General features: G+C 37.8%; 2 protein-coding genes across 2 annotated transcripts; both read left to right on the top strand.

The window, feature by feature from the left end:
- Window positions 1–227: 227 nt before the first annotated feature.
- Window positions 228–16147, top strand: LOC121948428 (high-affinity choline transporter 1-like). Its single transcript, XM_042493827.2, has 9 exons — window positions 228–259; window positions 6972–7299; window positions 8707–8820; window positions 10015–10170; window positions 10537–10685; window positions 11475–11618; window positions 12731–12884; window positions 12955–13172; window positions 13259–16147. Exons 2-9 carry the CDS (start codon window positions 7116–7118, stop codon window positions 13814–13816), a joined length of 1677 nt encoding a protein of 558 aa, XP_042349761.2. The 5' UTR covers window positions 228–259; window positions 6972–7115; the 3' UTR covers window positions 13817–16147.
- Window positions 16148–16950: 803 nt separating this feature from the next.
- On the top strand, window positions 16951–20619 carry ttc9c (tetratricopeptide repeat domain 9C). Its single transcript, XM_042493948.2, has 4 exons — window positions 16951–17091; window positions 19053–19416; window positions 19713–19895; window positions 20050–20619. Exons 2-4 carry the CDS (start codon window positions 19056–19058, stop codon window positions 20205–20207), a joined length of 702 nt encoding a protein of 233 aa, XP_042349882.1. The 5' UTR covers window positions 16951–17091; window positions 19053–19055; the 3' UTR covers window positions 20208–20619.
- The last annotated feature ends 18 nt before the right edge of the window (window positions 20620–20637 follow it).

Below are 20637 nucleotides of genomic sequence, written 5' to 3'. Positions count from 1 at the left end.
AATTGCAGCCAACCCCTCCTCTGACAAGTTAAGAACAGTGCTTAAGGAGTTAAAAGATCATAAGACAGAGGGAAAGACAGACAGTCAGAGAGCGAGAGGGGGAGGGAGGGACAGAGAGAGAAAGAGAGAGGGGTGGGGAAGAGAGAGGGTGGGGAAGAGAGAGGGGTGGGGGAAGAGAGAGGGGTGGGGGGAATCATATAAAGGAAATCATCGATGAATAAATGTTCATTCACACAGACAGCAGACCAGCAGCACACTGGTAAGTAACTCAGTGTTATTTACTGATTTGTTAAAACCTTCACAGCTTACATCCAGCCTACCTTTAGCCTGTATTTACAGCTGAAACACCCTGAGTTAAACTTAGCTCACCAGCTTAGCCTGTTATGTTTGCTGACATCCTCAAGCTGACACACAGCAAATGTCAGGTTCATTCATATAGTAGATAAGTCTCATCAGCAGTGAGGGAATGAAAGTAACATAAGCCCTATGTTGTTTAACATAATTGTGTTTTTTTGTTTTGTTTTGTTTTTTACTGAATTTGAGTCCATTCTGTGTTAATTTACACTAAACTCCATTAACATTAGTATGCATTTCAGTTAACATTACTTTTTACTCCTACTTTATTTGACAGCTTGCTACATTAGATACACTTAGATACTACATTGTAGATTTTAAAAATATATAGTGAGACTATAAAATAGGCCTTTACTAAATGACCCTACAGGCTGTATAGTTGGACAGTTTTATCTCGACCAGCTACATCTTGCAAAGGCCGTTTAGCCCACATGTTTATGCTATAAAGTGCTGAGGTGTTTATTTGTTATACTTCAGGTACAATTTGCTGTCACAGCTTCTGTACTTTTAACCACTTGAAACTTGAGCAAATGTATTTTTAAAAACAGAGGAAGAAGGCAATGAGCAACTTAACAGAAAATGGCCAAAAAATGATCAAGAAATTAGTAAAAAGTTACCTGAAAATTGCTCACATCCACCAAAGTTAAGAATATAAATTACAAATTAGCCTATTATAAATCTTATTGCTTGTCACCCAAATTAAGCCATGCAAAACCTCAGTAAACCTTGTGGAAACTGTCCTAATGGCAGACGCAACACATGGGCTTCCTAATGTGTTTGCCGAGAATGTAATCTGTGTGCTGAGGAAAATATATACAGTTACACGTGCGCTGGTTCTTTTCAAACAACTATTTATTTTGTTGATAGCTGTTTTTTCTTTGAATCCTGGTTTCTTGGACACCTCACGGGCTCATTTATTATAAGGCTTTGGTCTCTCATATGTGTATAAATATACATTTTTAACCTCTTCAGTGTCAAAGATTGCATTGGGATCCATATTTAGGCTATTGTCAAACTTCACATAGCCTTGGCACCCTCTCACTAGTGACTTCACGCCACTACAGATAAAGCTAGACACAGGTTTTTGTCTTCTCCAAACATTAAATGTATATTTTGTTTTCTGTAAAAGTCTTGGAAGATGTGTCAAATTCAGCTACCGTGGTGTCACCCATTGGTTTGTGGCCTCCTGCTATGAGTTCAGCATTTTAGCTGTTGCTATCTTGTTTTTGGGAATCAGAAATGACCATATTTAAGCAAGAGACTGGTGCTTTGGACGAGTGAGTACTGGATCATCCTGAGAGCTTGAGGACGCTGGCTGACAGCCTGTCACAAGTAAAAGTAAAAGCACCCTTTCCCTTAATTATGCTTAACAGTGGGCTTTAATAAAATGCAAACAGATCAGTTTGAAAAAAATCCTCCACCCATGTAATGAGCTTAATGAAATTAGCTACAGAAACCAAAATTGTATTTTATATCAAGCTGTAAACATGTTAATTTCTGCTGTAAAATGATGCAGATTAATCCATAATGAAGGTAACTATTAGACAGTTTAAGGTGTGGTTTTTCTGTGCATTGCCTTGATGTAAAAGGGGCATTACAAGATGATTTAGTAGAAAATTAATAATCTGTGGGGAGAATTTAGTTCTGGTTACCAGGACTTTGGTCGCACTGATTTTCGTTACACCTAAGGGACAGCTCACTGGAAAAACAAGATAATTTACTCTCTGTCTCCTCCTGATTATCAGTCAATCGAGAAAAAATTGCACCTGTTTGAACCTGTTTGTTTGCAGCATAAATTTGATACATCTGCAGGTTAGCGGCGACTTAGTCTAAAGGTATATTGCATCAGCTGCTCCAAACACTTCTGATAAATGTCCAAAGATCAGGCATTTTATACCTCAAGCCACAGGGAGGCTCTTCTTACTGTTTGAGTCACTTGAGCAGACATGAAACAAGTGGGACGTAGGACGTAACCAGGCACTTTTTAGTTCTGTTTTTTCTGTACATATTTTTTAAATATTTTACTGAATGTTTTCAGACAAAACTGGCCAATATATATATATACTGTAAATGAGTTCAGGCACAGAATGAGCACAGCCTCCTTAATGGCAAACAAAAATTAAATCGCAATCCAATCAGCAGAAAAAAATGTTGACATTGTACGCAAACCACAGAGAAGTTACATTTACATGTTTTTATGAGGTAAATACATTGAAAATATATGTCTCCACAATGTTGTTGTTAATGGTTGGTTAGGTTTAAGCACAAAACTACTTGGTTATGATTAAAAAAAGATGATATTTTGTTTTAAAATACCCAGTTTCAAGGCACAATCCCCTCTTAAAAAGCAACACTTTTTATGGCAGTATCCCTGCTAGAAAAACAGCGTTAGGTCGCTAAAAAACTCCAGTGTTTTGGGACTAAAAACATGCTGGAAAAACAGCAATTGGTCACTATGAAGCACCCATGAAAGGAGGCTAAAACAAAAACAGAAAACGCTGTGGTTTTCCCCTATATAACACCTAAATTGGACAAAAAAGCTGCTGGAAATACAGCCATGACTTGTGTTGGTCTCCAACAGTGGTCTGCAGCTTGGCAGGTGGACTACTACATCACTCTTGAAATGTTAATATGGTATCTATGAAACATGCAAAATGTGTTTTGCAAATGTTTGCCGAAACATAAAATGCCACCATTCTTGTCTAGCAGCTGGACTATGAGTCAGCACCTTTCTGAAACAGGTTCAACAGAAACCTTAGTGTTACATGTTAATTAAGGTTGGATTTATTAGTTAAGGCGAGTCTATGGTTACGACTAATTTGGATTAGAACGAAATGGTAATTTTATCTGGGTGTACCTATTAAATCAAGTCAAGTTAATTTTATTTACACAGCCCATTATCACAAATTTACCTCAGAGCTTTTAACTTAAACAGTATCTGAAAGTCTCCCTAAAAAAGTAATTTTAAATAAATGTAAATTTATCTATCCATAAACATGTCTTGTCCCTGTTAACGTTATAACCATTCATATATAACTGCTGTAAAGTGTAATTCACCTACTGTCACTCCGCCTCCGGCATCTGACATTATTCTGTTGAAACAATACTCTGACTCTTTGTAAAAATGTGCTTTTGTGTGTGCGTTTGTTTTTGTTAAAATAGAGGAACAATATCATTTTTATCCCTCTGTAGAGACACACATTTTAAAGAAAGGCTACGGGAAACACCTTGCACCACACATTTGATAAGCACATAGCAATGTTTGCTTTAATACTGATTAAAGTCTACAAACATATTTTCTCCACCTCCTTTCTGGTCTTAACTCAGACCAAAAAGTTGTTCACTATTATCTGACAAGGGCAGACCAGTTTTTGTGATTTCACATCACAAATTTCTGTCTGTGCTGTTTTGTCTTCACTCTTCTCCAAAGATTCGATGTCAGTCTGTCCAGTCTGTTGCTCCAGACTGAAATATCTCAACAACTACTAGATTAATTGCTATTACCTTTTGCACAAACCAGAGGATAATTCCTACTGACTTTCTCATTTCAACTTTTTCATCTAATGCAACCAGCATGTCAAAATTTCCACATTTTAAGTGAAATAGCTGATATCTACTAGATGGTTTGGCTTAAGTTTTATCTCGACTTTAATGGTTCCTAGACCATGTGTCCTTACAACTTTCCCCCTGACCATCTCTCTAGTGCCACTAGCAGGTTGATGCTTTTGGCTCAGTGTGAAACATCTCGACAGCTATGGAAAGTATTAGCATTATATTTGTAAAGACTTTAGACCACATTCCCAGTCATACTGTGCACTTTTTTTAATAATATATGTAAACTAGAATTACCACAACGCAGTTGAATACCTCCGAGTACCAGTCAAGTTACACATGAAATTTACATCCATGTCTACATGAATGCTTCACACACACACACACACACACACACACACACACACACACACACACACACACACACTGGCAGCACAGAATATCTATACTATCAGCACAGTTTCAGAGTCAGTGTCAACAATTCAGTTTCTGACCAAATGTCTCCCCTTTTGTTTTTTTGTTTTTTTTTTGTTGTTTTTTTTTCATGTCTTTATTTAAACAAGGACCATGCATAAAAACATCAATCTCAAAAAAGAAGGAGATGATTCATGCCAGATTTAGCTATTAGAGGGCAGGTACAAATTGGACAAATACCTCACACTAAAAAACACTTACCACATGATAAAAAACTATTACATTACAATAGACAATACAAACAGATAAAAAAACAACAACATCAACATACCAACACATTCATAAAACTTGGATCATGGTGAAATTAATGTTGACATGTATGGTTACTCAATATCCATTTTTTGACACCACTGATGGTCTGTACCTGTTTTTAGCTTAGTTGGAAGCATATTCTAGTTTGATGGCTGTAAATGAGATGGCAGATTGTGCGAAGGCAGTTCGCCACAGTGGGATGCTAAGTTCAGAGCAGAACGAGAGATTCTGCCCATTTCTCAGAGCGGAGCTAAAAAAAAAGCCCTTCAGTGATGGAGAAATATCATTGTTAATTATTTTATGAAGTATTCAGAGTTCTGAAAACAATATCAGATTTTCTTAAGAAGTCATAATTAGACAATATTTTACAATGCGAGAAGATCATGACACATTGAGTTATGATGTTAACGGTCTGAGCAGTGTTACGATGTCACGGTGAAATTGACCTACAAAATGTCAGCACATCATCATTTTATCTTATTAGACATTTGTGTGACATATGTCATAATTACAATACAAATTATTGAGTTATGGCCAAAAACATGTTTTGCAAAGCCACGGTGACTTTGACCTTTGAACTTCAATGCCAAATTTGAATCTGTTCATTCATGAGGCCAGGTGGACATTTGTGTCAAATATGAGGAAAATCCTTTAAGGCCTCCGTCTCATCCTCCTGCGTTCAAGAAAATGAGACGGACAAGGTCACTGCGACCTTTGACCTATGCCCACCTAAATCTAATCAGTTCATCCTTGAGTCCAAGTGGACATTTGTGACAAATTTAAAGAAATTCCCTTGAGGTATTCTTAAGATGTAGCGTTCACGAGAATGGGACGGACAGACAGACAGACGCACAACCTAAAAACATAATGCCTCCGTCCCCCGCTATCGCTGGTGCAGAGGCACAAAAAACACACATTTATTACCAGCTAATTTCAATTCATAATATAATGAAATCCACCCATCAATCAATCTGCAACAAAGCAGCAGGGTTGATGTGTCTTTGAGTGTTTGTCTCCTCAAAACATGTTCCATTTCACCAAAATACTAGTATGTCAACCAACTAACAAAGACTGGTTATTTGGGTATTTAAAGAAGCACTCCCTTGTTTGAATATCATTAAAGGTCTTTTACAAACTCTGAAGCGAACACGAACATGTTGCTTTACATGATCCTTGACTCAGATGTAATGTAGAATTAGTATAGTTGGCCTGTGTGCCTATTTTGCTTGTGTTTCTCAGCTCATACACAGTGTATCTTCAAAGTTTATGAATTTGAATTTGATTTTTTTGTGACAAACTGAAGGATGACTTGAAGTGGTGTCAACTTTAAACATTTACAGCCGTAAAATGAAACAAAAATAGCAGTAATATTGATCCAATAATGGGAAAACACTCATCTTTTTTCTTCTTTTTTTTTGCATAATGAGTACTTTAAGTTTGAAACGTTAAGCAAATTTTGCTGATAATACATGTGTTTATTTAAATATGATTTGTAATGCAGGACATGTACTTGTAATGAAGTATTTTCAAATTTCCAGTGTGGCATTACTACTTTTACCTTATTAAAATTTCTGGGTCTGAATACTTCTTCTAATACTACTGGAGAATGGAGAATGGGTCTAGTTTGACCTTAGCCTTTGTGCTCCTTTCTGTGCTGTTACCAACAGATTCAGACCTTGTAGTGATATGACTGCTGATGAATGTTATGCGGGAGTGCAGCTCACCAAATTCCCAAACATCTATTTATAATATTTTATATTTAAAATGATGATACACAAAAAACATTAATTCTGTTTTTTTAAAATCATTTTCTTAGGGTAATTTACTAATTCCTTTTTTCTGCTTATCTTTTTTTATTTTCAGGTAATTTTCTTGTAACATTTCACTTATATCTTGCAAATATTTTGGCTATTTCGTGTTCAGTTGGTCATTGCATACTTCCCATATTTTTGGAAGAAATCATGCCAATTTACTCAAAAGGGTTAATTTACATAGAAGTGCATAAACAATAACATAAAATATGGAAAATGTGCCTTTTTTCCCCAATAATAATTATTTATTTGTTAATGTCGTCCGATATTTTGTCTGGTGAGCCTATAGTGATATTGTGGTCTGTTGTATCACAATGAAATGAATGTATAATGCAAAATCAAAATGTGTTAAAAACCTATTAGCACTTTATGGTTGATCTACAACTTAAGTGGCCATTTCTTAGGGGATTAAAAAGAAAGAACATTCAGTGATAATAAAGTAATTTTGCTGTGTTAAAGTCGACCTGCTCCACATTGGTTTATTGCTGATGGGTTCGTTTTGTGTTTTTTTTTTTTTTTTTTCCTCAGCTGGTTTTTGGCACAACACCATCCTGGTCCTAAAACTGAAAACTGAATCCGGTCCTGCTTGTTTAGGCACCTGTGTATGAGGAAGCAAGTGGGAGACAAAGTCCGTCAGTCTTCCAGTCAGGCGGTGAGTCAGTCAGCGGCACGATGAGTCTGAATGTACCAGGTCTGGTGGTGATGGTGCTCTTCTACCTGCTGGTGCTGGGCATCGGCATCTGGGCCTCCATGAAGTCCAAGCGGCTGCAGAAGAGCAGCCAGGCGGACCGGACAGAGGTCACTCTGCTGGGCAACAGAGGGATCAGCCTGGTGGTGGGAGTCTTCACCACGACTGGTGAGTGTGAGGGAGCAGCGCAATTACGCTGAAATAGAGTAAATAAAAAGTTTAAACAGTTTTCGGGGTAACATCTCAAGGGGCTTTTTAAGTTTATTTAGTTTGTAAGTTTATTTATATAAGTCGCAGATTTTGATGACTCCGTGTCATCTGTGACACATCTAGACAACGTGACTATAATTATAGTTGCGCACTTCAAACTTTTTATAGTGTTTGTTTTGTAGTTGTTTGTTTTTTTTTGCCATCTAAAGCAGCTGGGCTACATCCTATCTGACACGCACGTTACAGCTGAACATGAGTGCATTCAGGAACTGGGCTTTACACCCGTCAAGATGAAAAGACATTTATACTAAAACCTTTTAACATGTAACCTTAGATAACTGCTCTTTAAAGAGTTTAACTAAGGGACTTTTCTTTATTTACAAGAGGAGGGAGGTGGAAGCTATTATTATTATTATTATTGTTGTTGTTGTTGTTGTTGTTGTTGTTGTTGTTGTTGTTTTGTAGTTTTTTCTTGGTTGGTTGTTTTTATAATAATAATAACTTTATTTTTATATAGCACCTTTAAAAACATAGTTTCCAAAGTGCTTTGACAAACAAAGCAAAGCAGGTTTTGTAATCCAAAACCCCAGCATTACAAAACAGTTGACCAAAATGCCAAACAAAGGCCAGACGAGACCAGGCAGAATTTCACAGAAGATTAGAGGTGGAATGCATGTTAGATCAGTACCGGTTGGTTTTGTTTTTGACCGTCTTTAAAGCAACAAATAGTGTTGCTCAAGCCTCCCTTGAAAACAACAAGATAGTATTTCTGCCAAAAGTATACTGCCCATACAAACAGTATAGATAATATATATATAGTGAATGATAAAACCAAATTGAGTAGAGAGCTAAAATATCCACATACATCAATAATAATACAATAAATATAAACATAGAAATGGAAATAGGTTCTAAACAAAAATTAATGTTCACATAAAAAAGGTATATACACACATACTTAAAATAAAGACAGACCCTCCCAATATTAATAATGACTTATTTTTTAAAAAAAAGAAAATTCATGGTATATATTTACTATGAGGTTTTATATGGCATTTTAAATTAATTAAAAATGAAATTAACAGTAAGTTAGTTATTATAACTGATTGCTAATGAGTTATTAACTTGTTAATAGTTTACTTTTAAGGTTAAGAAAGTCTATATAACAAAAAACAATGCATAAGACAACATTAAATGGTTAAATGACAGTCTTTTGTATGCTACAACTTATTTTTTGGAAATGTATGTCTCACAGGGTTACATGTGGTCAGTGATGGTCTGTTGTAAATCAGTATCACAAATAAAGGGAATATGTTTTTATTTTATTTATATACAGTAGGTGTGTTTTTTGTGTGCTTCCTACAGCTACATTTGTTGGAGGAGGCTTCATCGTTGGTATGACGGAGGCCGTGTACACTCCAACCATGGGACTGGTGTGGGCGGTCATACCAGTAACAGCAGCCACCTCTTTCATAGTTGGTAAGACAGTTTTCCTGGCATCATAGTAATGGCAGAAGAGTTAGAGCTTGTATTTCTGGATAAAATAGTTGGCACTGTTTCGACAAGCCAGTTTTGTAAGACACGAATCAAAGGCTATTAGCAATTTAATGGTTGGGTAGTGCAAATGCAAAAACGGTTGTACACTTGTTATTTATGGCTCCAGAGGAAGGTGCATAAAGTGTGATAAAATCTGGCTGAAGACGTCAAAGGTAAAAAATTGGGCCTGACAAATAAAAGAAAGAAGTTAGACCTGTAGCTGGCTCCTCATATCTGCTTGAGGCTAAAATATCTAGTAGCATAACAAAACCACATCTCAGATCCGTATTTCAGCGGTTGAGTTGTACTGTGGGTTACGCAGGCAACAAGTTTTAACAGGAAAGAATTACGAATGGATTAAAAAAAATACGATATCTCCTATTCTCCTGCATATTGATCCTTTAAAAAAATAACCATCATTAGTCTAATAAACAGTGTTTACATTTACATGCACAAAAGACTAAGTTTTTGTACTCAATTAAAAAAAAAGCCAATCAGAATTGCTGTGACCCATTTTGTAAATAGCGTAGTAGGGATATTGTCTTTATCACAATAGGGGCAAAAACGGGATTATTTTGTGTATGCACTCACTCAAACAAGACCTAATTTGATATATCCCAAAGGAATATGCTGTTTACATGACCTGTGTCAAATTCAAAATACTGTAATAGTCGGAGTAAGAGTGGTATTCAGTGTGCATGTAAACATACCCGTCATGGGATATTATTAAATATGAAAGTATGTGGATGCCATTGTAGTTGCATGAATATGGTGTATCCATTGTCTTGGTTTGGTATTTTGAAAGGTCTCAGGGTCCTTCGCTGTCTGCATGCAGGCATGTGAGGAGGCTACTGGGTGTTTGAGGGTTATACTATGGTTGGTTTTGTCCATACAAACATGCTGTACCCAAATCTTCTCTGATGTCAGATTTGTGTTGCACTAAAGGTATAAGAGTAACTGATGCTTGTTTAGTTTATTCTGTCTATCAAAATGAAGACTGACCAAGAGTACAAGTTTTCCCACATCAGTACCCAATGTTTTAAGAGTGCAGTACAAAATCAAATGAGAACTCTTTTTAAACAGACCAAACAGAGACACACATTAATCTGTCTACTCTTGTGTGATTCAATTTTTAAGGCGGACTTTTCTTCGCCAAGCCGATGAGAGACAAAAAATATGTGACAATGATGGACCCGTTCCAGATCAAGTATGGAAACGTAGTAAGTGGAGCTCTGTCTGTGGCACTGGTGATCTCTGACATCATTTGGGTAACAGGAACTCTAATTGGTTTAGGTAAGTCACGCTGATGTCAGCTTTCTCTAAAAGTCACATTTTGGAGTAATACAATTTGTGTTTTCTTACCATTCCTTATTTATTGCACTGTGATGAACAAACATGATTTACAGGACATTATTGTTTATCATTATTGATCTGAAATGGGGAGAAACTTGTCTTTTAAGGGGAACTATGTCCATTTTCAAACTTTATACATGTTATTCCTGTGATGTAAGACAGTCCAAAAATATTAGTAAGCGACTGGCTCCTAAATCCAGATACTTAATTTTTGCATACTTTGAATATCTTTGTAAACAGTGAGCAGTTATTTAGGAAAAACATTGACTTAAATTTGTATGTATGTGTTTGTGTTATCTTTTATAGGTGCAACAATGAGTGTAATCCTGGATTTCCCCTATAGTGTTTGCATCTGGATCTCGGCCGCAGTAGCCATCATCTACACACTTCTGGGAGGCCTCTACTCTGTAGCATACACAGACATCATACAGCTAGCCCTTATATTCTTCAGTTTGGTGCGTTCCTGGCTTACGTAGATAAAAATGTCTCCCAAAAGCTTTTTAAGAGACAAATTAACTAAATCATCTTGGAGCTTGTTAAAACCTACGCTGCTGCTGGCATCAAATTGCAGTGGATTCAAGATAAGTTTTTCTTTGAGGGACAAAACATCTAATCTGTTCTTATGAGGCAAGGCGTTTCTTTATATGGCACATTTCAGCAATAGTGTCATTCAAAGTGCTCTAAATACAAAGTGCAAGAGAAACACATTATCAAAAGGGCGTCTCAGTACAATTAAAAATAGTAATTAAGGAGCCAAGAGAATAGAAAATAAAAATAAGCTAAAGAACAGATATGAGATACAAGAATAATAATTAAAGTCCTTTGGATTTCAATAGCGTCCTTGCACCCTTCGGTGCTTGGGCCCTAAAAAGTTGTGATGCAATGTGAAAAATTACTTCTTTTTTTTGATTGAATCAAATGCTGCAGCATTAATTCAAAGAGTTGCAGAGGACTTGTAGTTTTCTGGAAGTTTGTTTCAGTTCTGTGGTGCATAAAAACTGAACGACACTTCTCCATTTTAGTTATGACTTTGAGGACAGACCGCAGACCTGTCCCAGGTGACCTGAGAGGTCTGGATTATTCATAATGTAGCAGAAGATCACAAATGTATTTTGGCACTAAAACACTGAATGCTTTATAAACCAAGCATGTGGATGATCTGAACTGTCACACTATGTTACTTTATCAGGTGAATATTCCTGTTTGAAAATGCTTATGTCGGTGGTGTGTTGTCTCTTCTGCAGTGGTTATGTGTCCCCTTCCTCCTTGTGAACCCACATTCAGCTGACATCACCAAGACTGCTTTCAACTTCACCTACCAGGCTCCCTGGATTGGTTCAGTGGATAAAGAAAGGGCGTGGAGGTGGATTGATAATTTCTTAATATTGGTAAGGACTACATTTTGACACAAGTAGCATTAATAAGATTAAAGTTATTTGAATTTATTTTAACTGCCTCCGTTTCAGGATCCTGGTATTGTGCATGCTGAGTCACTGTCCCACTGTCATGGCTTACTGGGACTCAAATAAAACAAAGTTATTTTTGAGTTTTATATTATGGATATATATGCTTGAGTAGCACTGCCTACTTGACTGCACATGGACAGTAATTCACATGACTGACTCCTTAGTTCTCATTTTTGGTGCACCACAAAAAATAGATACATTTTAGCAATTGCCATTAGACGCAGCTGGACAAGGAGAAGGGATGATTTTTTTTCACAGACTGTCTCTTGCAGTTTTTTCAGAATATAGTTACAATTTCATCAAAGTAACCAACTTTAAGGTCATTAGTCATATCTGTGCTTTCCCACATATAAAAAACTATATAACATCACGTTTTCATTCAGCAAAATGTACCTGTATTATTCCCCCCCAAAAAGGGACCTGGTGTCTTATTTCTGGCCACTAGTAACTGCAGTGAAAGTGATGCCACCGTTTGTAGTTTAGTAGTGTGACAATGTACTAAAAATAGTGATAAATCAAGCTAGAATGATAACTTATCCAATTCCAAGCACAGTTTTTATTGGCTGACCAAGCACATCCCAAGCCTGCCAAAAAGGCTTCAAAGGAAACAATTGGGAGCTTTTATCCGTGAGAAAGAGGTGCAATTTGTGACAATACTTTGAAAACGTCCACCGTAAAAACAGCATGTCTGAGGATGCGTAAGAAAACTTCACCCTCCGGTGTCCTAATAAACAAGGGGGTTTTTGATACGCTGAACTAACTTTTCTTGCCTACACCTAAGCCAAGCAACTTCATGATAAGTACGTGACTCTACGTTATGTACGTTACGGGACAACACCATTTGTGGGATGCTAATTCATCAGCTATCGTACGAACCATTTCATGTCCAATTTCGTGAGATATCATATCGTCAGGATACGTTGTAAAAGTGAGGTGAAGTGACATAACTATCAGTGGTCAGAATGCCACACACAGGACTTATTTCCATTGTGGTCCTTGATGTAAAGAGTGTAACGGTGTTTTTGTTCTCAAAGGCTTTGGGTAACCTCGGATATCAGGACTTCCACCAGAGGACCCTGTCTGCTGCCTCTCCAGCCACGGCCAGGATCACCTGCTTAATTGCGGCTCCCGTCATCTTCATATTCGGAATCCCATCCATTTTGATTGGAGCAGTCGCAGCGTCAACAGGTACAACAATAGAATTAACTAGAGAACAGTAGAGAGACTTTGCCAATTTATTTCACATTTTTGGTGTCAGACTGGAACATGACCGAGTACGGTTCCCCGTCCCCGTACGAGCGCGGAGAGGCCGGTCAGGTTCTGCCCATCGCTCTGCAGCACCTCACCCCACATTACATCTCCATCATCGGTATCGGAGCTATAGCTGCTGCTGTGATGTCGTCAACGGACTCGGCTCTTTTGTCAGGCGCCTCCATCTTTACAACCAACATCTATAGGAACATCCTGAGGACCAATGTAAGAGGAGATCGGAGGGGAAGAATAGACTAGTCTTGACTTTTCTTTTATGTTTCAGCTTACAGGCTTTCTTTTCCCCGCTGCAGGCATCAGATAGGGAGCTCCAGTGGGTGATCCGTGTCACTGTGGTGGTGGTGGGCCTGGCCGGCACAGCGCTCACCATCCTACACAACAGCATTATGGCTTTCTGGATCCTGGGTTCAGGCATAACCTACACCGTCATGTTCCCCCAGCTCGTCTGCATCCTTTTCTTTCCCATCTCCAATGGCTACGGCTCCACCATGGGGCTCCTTATTGGAGTGTTGTTGAGAGTACTGAGCGGCGAGCCATCGATAGGATTGCCTGTTGTTCTCCACTTCCCAGGTTGCACTCTTGAGGACGGCATATATGTCCAGCACGCTCCTATTCAGACTATCTGCATGTTGTCCACCCTGTTTTCGACTTTATTGTTCTCGTTCCTGGCTTCACAGCTCTTCAATAAAGGACTGATTTCTGAGAGATGGGACGTATTTAAAGTGAAAACCTACAAACTGCCAGAGAACCTGATGCTACAGAGCAATGGCACCGCCGAAACAAATGAGAAGGAGAAACCTGAAGTTCAGAATGAATCTGAATTAATGTTGACCACGAATCAGCAGGCTTGAAAGAAAAAATGTTTTCATGGGATGCAAACATGTTTTGTACAGTGTTAAATGATCATGTCTCTATTTTTGTACCAAATTCTTATTACCAGATAATAAGAATTCGTCACTTGCAACAAGTGCACGTGTTAGGTAATTTTTTAATGATTGCTTTGACAATGGTGAAAACGTTTTGTTTTTTTCTGAAGCACTACACTTAAGTACAATTTTAGGTATTTTTATTTGACTTTAGAATTTCCATTTTCTGTTCATTTATACTAATACTCCACTGTATTGAAAACTTTTTATTCAACTTCATTTATTTAATAGTTTAAGTCGCTAGTTACGAGATTTGTTGTTTTTTTTTAATCCCGAAGGGAAATTTACAAGCACACATTACCACCTGCCACATTTAAGGTATACTATGCAGGATTTTCCTTAAAAAATGCATATATGCATACATAAGTAGTCCCTTTTAAGACTGACTTATGAGCCATCAAATGTATGTGGTGCTGTATTTCTCTGCAGACTCTGCCGTCAGTTTGGGGTCAGCTTTTACTTTCACTGTCGCAGTTGAGCACGTTAACCGACAGTCATACTTAGTATACCTTTAAAGTTATAAGCGCATTAATAAATCTATAGTTAAAATCCAGTGATGGAACATGTATTGTTCTGAATGGCACCATTGTGCATTATGAGAACTTTTTTTGTTTTTGTTGGTATTCTGTGTATATTTTGATACTTTTACTTCAATGCATGTTTAATGCTGGCCTCTTGTATCAGTGTATCTTTCTATCTCTAGTTAGATTTTTTCACTTATACTTATAAAAAAGATCAGAGCACTTCTTTCACCACTGTGCTTTGGTCTTATTTATTTTATTCTATTTCATGTAGATTTGACTGACTGGGCCTGTTGACTTTTGTTACTTGCACATAATACTGATGGAATTTTATGTTAAACTGCCAATACAAGCCGAAACGAGCCATGAGAACAACAAATGAAAGTGCAAAACTGTCTGTAAATGTAAGATCAAGCTGGAGTCAGCTGGATGGAGGCACAGGTATGTGCCCACCTGCATACCATACCGATTTATGGCATGCATTGTGTTGTGCATGTGTTAGCATGTTACTGCAGTAATTATAACAAGAAATACTCAGAACATTTTTGCTATGCTACAAAAAGCAAGCATGCACTGCTGTCCAAAATAATCATGAGCAAATGGAATCAGAATCAAAAATAAACTTGACAAATTGCCATTTTTATTGCAACTGGTTCTAGTATTACAGTGTACTGCAGTTATACAGGTACTGCAGTCCTGTGTGCACTCTGTGCAAGTAGCTTTATCTCTCCCCAGCAGAAGCTGTTGTTAGACAGCTTTGGATAAATGCAGTTAGTGCCAAACACTGTACGTCTGCCTGTTTTATTACTCTCAAATGTTTTAAAAAGTGCCAAACTAGAATGTAATATGAGTGTTATGTAGACTATATCATTGCCGACTGTCATAGTTTGTGTTAAGTGCCATAAAAAAATTTATTTAAAAAAGACAGTGTGTCTGTGGCCCATGTTGGCTCCTTAAAGCACCCCCCATGCTTGATAGGTAATTATGGTCCTATTACTAACACAACTGCTGAAAAAAACACCTAAAAACCAACTTATGCTGGTAGCTGGTTTTAGTTTGTTTCAGTTGGTTGAAAATGATCTTAGATTGTTCTTGCTGGTCTTTGATAGCTAAACTGGGTGGATACAGAACCAGACATGCTGGTGTGACAAGCCTTATCAAGCTGCACCCATTTTGCATCACACATATCCCATGACAGCAGACTTGACTGATTTGCATTTTGTTTTTCATACTCCCCCCTCATGACACTGTCATATCTCCATACTTAAGCATTAATTTGGTGTCAGTTTTGCAGGAACTTCAGTGGATAAACCATCTAGAGTGACCATCACAAGCTGGTATGACTGGCTTAACCTTCAAAAAATATGGAAAAACAAACCTTAAACTCATCAAACAACCTGATGAATCAGCGTAACCGTCTATAGCTGCTCAAACTGTTTTTTCTCCATTGGGGAAGATACCTAGGTGTCAGTCATTTTTGTGTGTGTTGTTACTCTCAGTACAGAACTGGAAAGCCATGTCAAACAACCCAATTAAAAATTGGTCAACTCAAAAAATAAAATTGCATAATGTTTCTGGAACTGCATAACTGAATGGATGAGTTTTGTAAATTGTATTTCTGTTAAGGCACTTTCATGTGAATTGTTACCTCCAAACTGAATTGAAAATTATACAGAAAAAATAATAAAAACTTGGTCACAAAAATATGAAATAAAATGAAATAAAGTTGAAAATATTTGTGGTCGCGCTCCCATGTTTAAAGGACTATTTCATAGCAGCCCAATTGAGATCATTAGTATGCTGGTGTAATCCAGAATATAACGCTAAATGGAAGGAGCTTGAGGGGACTATAAGGAGAGTTCCCGATCCAAGCGGCAATAGGAGATAAAGGGTTGATGGATAAGTTAATTGAGTCGGGAAATCATTGGATTCGTTTGCCACTTAAATGGTGGAATAAGGCAATAGCTCAAAACAATCTTAAGGAGGGAATCAAAGTGTTGAGATGGTGCACTTTTGATCCAGACTTCCTACCTAAAAACTGTGATGCAAGGTTTAAAGGATGGGTAACTCATGGATTGACAGCATATTGCACATTTTTGAATAAGGGGACAGTGAACAGTTTTCAAAACCTAAGAACACAATATGGCTTGAATAATGATGATTTCTATAGATTTCTACAAGTTCGTCACTATATTGAGAAAATTGTGAAAGAGCTTAAACAAGAGCAACGGGACAATATTTTATTAAAAGTCTTCATAAGAGCATACATAACTGTTTCAAGGCTCTATAGGGGTCTGCAACAAATGAAAGGTAACTCGCTCCATGTAAAACAGAAATGGGAAATGGAAGGGAACTTAGTTCTAAATAAAGAAACATGGGAACAGCTATGTGAGATTCAATGGAAAACTTCAAATTCAATACAATGGAGAGAGTTTTGCTGGAAAAACCTTATTAGGTTTTTTATCACTCACTTCAAAAAAGAAATTATACCAAAACATATTCTGAAAGCTGTGTTTATGTAATTCCTGGTTCGGCCTTGTCGTGGCAGTAACGCTGCATGAAGTCAAAGTTTTGACCACTTCTTAAGAAAACAAGGAAGCGCCTAAACAGCAGCAGCAGCAGAATGACTGTCAACTGCAAGAAGTAGCTGTCCGTTAATCATCTCTCCAGCAGTATAAGGTGAGCATTTCAGCCTTCACACTTTGAAGGACAGATTCGCTGAAAAGCTGTACGCATCCCGCACTGAGCAGAATGAGCCTGCTAGTGTGTGAATGGGTGCAGTTAGCACGGTAACTTTCCTCGCTCGGTTAGCTGAAGCTACAAACCCGCTGACGCTCTGCTGAAACGCTACAGAACGTTCGTTTAAGTGCGTTTTAAACGTTCCAAATGACGCATTCCGATAATGACGTCTGACGTAATGACGTTCTGCTGTCGACAGACAGAAGCTAACTGTTCTCAGCAATGCCACAAATACACTAAATAGCAAAGTGTCAGTAATGAAAATGAAAGCCAACGTGTACTCCTGCAGTGTCTTTAAGTGAGGTGGCTGCTGATACACGAAACCAAAATGATCGTGTTCAAAAAGCGACATCAGTAAACTGCAGCCTTTATGAAATGATCTCAGGAATCAGTCAGAAACTTACCAGTGAGAGGCAGATGTGTGACAATAAAATCCAACAGCGCTCCTTCTCCTCCATTAAAGGAGCAGTGTCAAGTATTTAGTGCCATCTAGCGGTGAGGATTGCAAAATTGCAACCAGCTAAAATTTACTGTGAACATAGGACTAAAATTACAATTTTTTCCCCCGTATTCCAAAAAGACAATATATGTCCAAAGCTGGATACATGGCTAATGAAAAATAAATATTCAGTTAATATTGTTTTTTTGTTTTTTTTACCTGTTTACATGCAGCTGTGCATACTTCCAATTAATGTGCCCTAGCATGCTGTTCATTACATAAAAATATCTAAAAGTGGACATGCTGGAGCTGATTTTGCTTCTGTTATTTCATGCATTTTATACACTCTATTTTTAGCTTTATTATTATTCGTATCTTAATGGGTTTTATTTTTCATCTTATGTTATGCATTCTGTGCATTATATTTTTATCCTTATTTTTATCTCACTTTTATAAGTATCACCAAGTGGGTTTTATCCATGTGAAGATGTAATCTATGTATTCTATTCTGATCTTATCTTACTTTAACAAGCAGGTTTTATTATGTTTTTTAATCTTTCATTTCTTTTCATGTGAAGCATTTGGTGCATGTCATTTCTTTTTGTAAAGCACGTTGGGCTGCATTTCTTGTATGAAAGGTATTATACAAATAAAGTTATTTATCATTATTGTTATTATCATCATTAATTATTATTATTATTATTATTATTAGCATCAAAATAGGATTTTTTTCCAAAGATTTCTTCTGGTGGTGGATATATTATATCATGTGACCACAGCCTCCCTCTTTCATTTCTTCCTCCACCTTCTTGAAAAGGTTGGTGTTGCAATATTTGCACAGGGCTGTTGATTTCCAAGTCTCTCATAATGTTTAAAAGTATGTGTGTTTCCTCTTCCAACCAGGAATGTGAGCTGTGGCTTTGGTAAGAGGCCTTGTGTTGCAAACTGTGGTAAAAACTCAAATTGAGATGCATTCTCTGAATGCTCTGTATTCATGCCCAAAGAATGCTATTGAAACCTGAATAATACCAGGGTATCCCACATCTTAATCAGAAAATACTACATTTATAAAAGGGCCTAATTCAGATGATGGAAATTGAATATGATGTGTATATGACCGCTTCAAATTCAGAATATCATCATATTTGGAATAATAGTGGAATATTGGCCTGCATGTTAATGTAGCCAGTGTTTTTTGTTCTGGAGATTTTTACTGGGAGGAGAATTATCTGTAATGCTCTCTTTCTCTCCAAAACAATGACACTAAAACGTGACACTGAAACATGTCACAGCATAGTTTTTGTCTCTTCTGTCTGCTCAGGCGCTGTGAAAAAACAGCACCAAAGTCTTTTAATGGTAGGGAGAACCCTGATGTTTATCATATTGGCTTAAAATGTGGTGCTGTTCTTACATAACACAATGGATAATGGACATGATTTATGTTTCTTTATTTATTTCACAGCTAATGAGCTCCACTGCAGAAATGGAGGCTGGAGGAGGAGATGAGAGTCTAGATGTGAAGGGGGCAGCAGCAGCAGCAGCACCAGAACCGAGCTTTTCTGGACACCGATGGACTTCTGTAAAGCCAGTTTGGACTTTGCTAGAGGAAGCGGCCCAAATAAAAACCGAAGGGAACGCTTTCTACAGGGAGAAGAACATTCGCTCAGCCATCGGGCGTTATCACCGGGCTCTGCTGGTCCTTAGGGGTCTCGACTCTGATGTGATGACGTCACTGAAAGGGTTTGGACCTGAGATCCCTGCTCTCACACCTGAACAGGAGGCTTTACTGAGAAACACACAAGTGGACTGCTACAACAACTTAGCTGGTAGATAAAACATCACAAGTAGAACAAATACTATATATGACTTAAATATATCTGTCAAAATCTATTCAAGTAGTTGCTCTTTACAACACTGAGCATGACTTAAGTAGATTTGTTAAGAAGCTTATTTAATATGGAGTCCTAATGATCATTTCAATATGAATATGCCCAACCAACAAATCTCTCTGCAATTCAGTGACGCTCCCAAGAGAGCTTTTTCATCACTGCCTCATGAGGGAGATCGGCAGCTGGGCACAGTTATGTACAGTATTTTATATGTACAAATATATCTCTTTCAGCCTGTTTGCTGCAGAGACAGAATGTCGACTACTCTCGTGTTTTGGACTACAGTCTGCGAGTGCTGCAGTGGCGACCAGGTGATGTCAAAGCACTATACAGGGCAGGAGTAGCCACTCTGGAGATGGGAGATGCACAGACGGCCAAACAGTACCTCACTGAGGCCTGCAGAGAGCAGCCGAATGGTAAGAAAAGCACGGCTCGGTGAAGTCAGCCCGTTCTGTAATATTTGGCTCTGTCACAGACCTGCTGGATAGATCATATCCATACATGTAATGTCTCTAGCATTACTCTATGTTAGTATCCCTTTTTAAAATAACATTCATTTTTCTGTTTCAGATGCCAATGTGAGGAAGCACCTGCAGAGGGCTGAGGAGAAACTGAATCTGGACTTGCAAAAAGAGAGGGCCATGTACCGAGGCATGTTTTCCCTCAGCCTGAAGAGCAGCCCAGCAGACGGGATTAACCAAACAAACAGCGCCAGCGAGGAAGTTTGAGCCCGCCGGCTCAACTCGCCAAATGAAGCCTCAAACTGAGAGACGCTGTGTTCAACCTCAGCTGATCACAAACCAACTAAAGAATATTCTCACATCTTGAATCGTGTTACTTTGTCTCCTTCAGGTGTTTATGAGGCGAGCATAGGAACTAGGGATGTAAATTATCCAGAATACTCGGGAAGCAGTCAATAGGGAACTAAAGATGTCGCTTCTGAAAATAGAAAGGCGAGGATGGGAAAGTTAGTTTCCTAGCAACACAGAAGCAAAGCTGCATTTCAGTTTGGATTTTTCACAAAAAAGTGAGACTCATGCACTACTCAAAGTTCTGACTATGCCTTCGTGATCGCAGTTTTCCGGTCTGTGAATGTTGATTTTGTGAGTTTTTCCAAGTAAAATATTTTTTTATAAATAACCTCCAAGCTCTCATGTC

Source organism: Plectropomus leopardus, chromosome 8 (genome assembly GCF_026936395.1).
Source record: "Plectropomus leopardus strain MGB_pleo_1.0 chromosome 8, ASM2693639v1, whole genome shotgun sequence".
Classification (NCBI taxonomy): domain Eukaryota; kingdom Metazoa; phylum Chordata; class Actinopteri; order Perciformes; family Serranidae; genus Plectropomus; species Plectropomus leopardus.
Note: the sequence above shows the minus strand (reverse complement) of the source record. Positions and strands in the feature narration are given on the sequence as shown.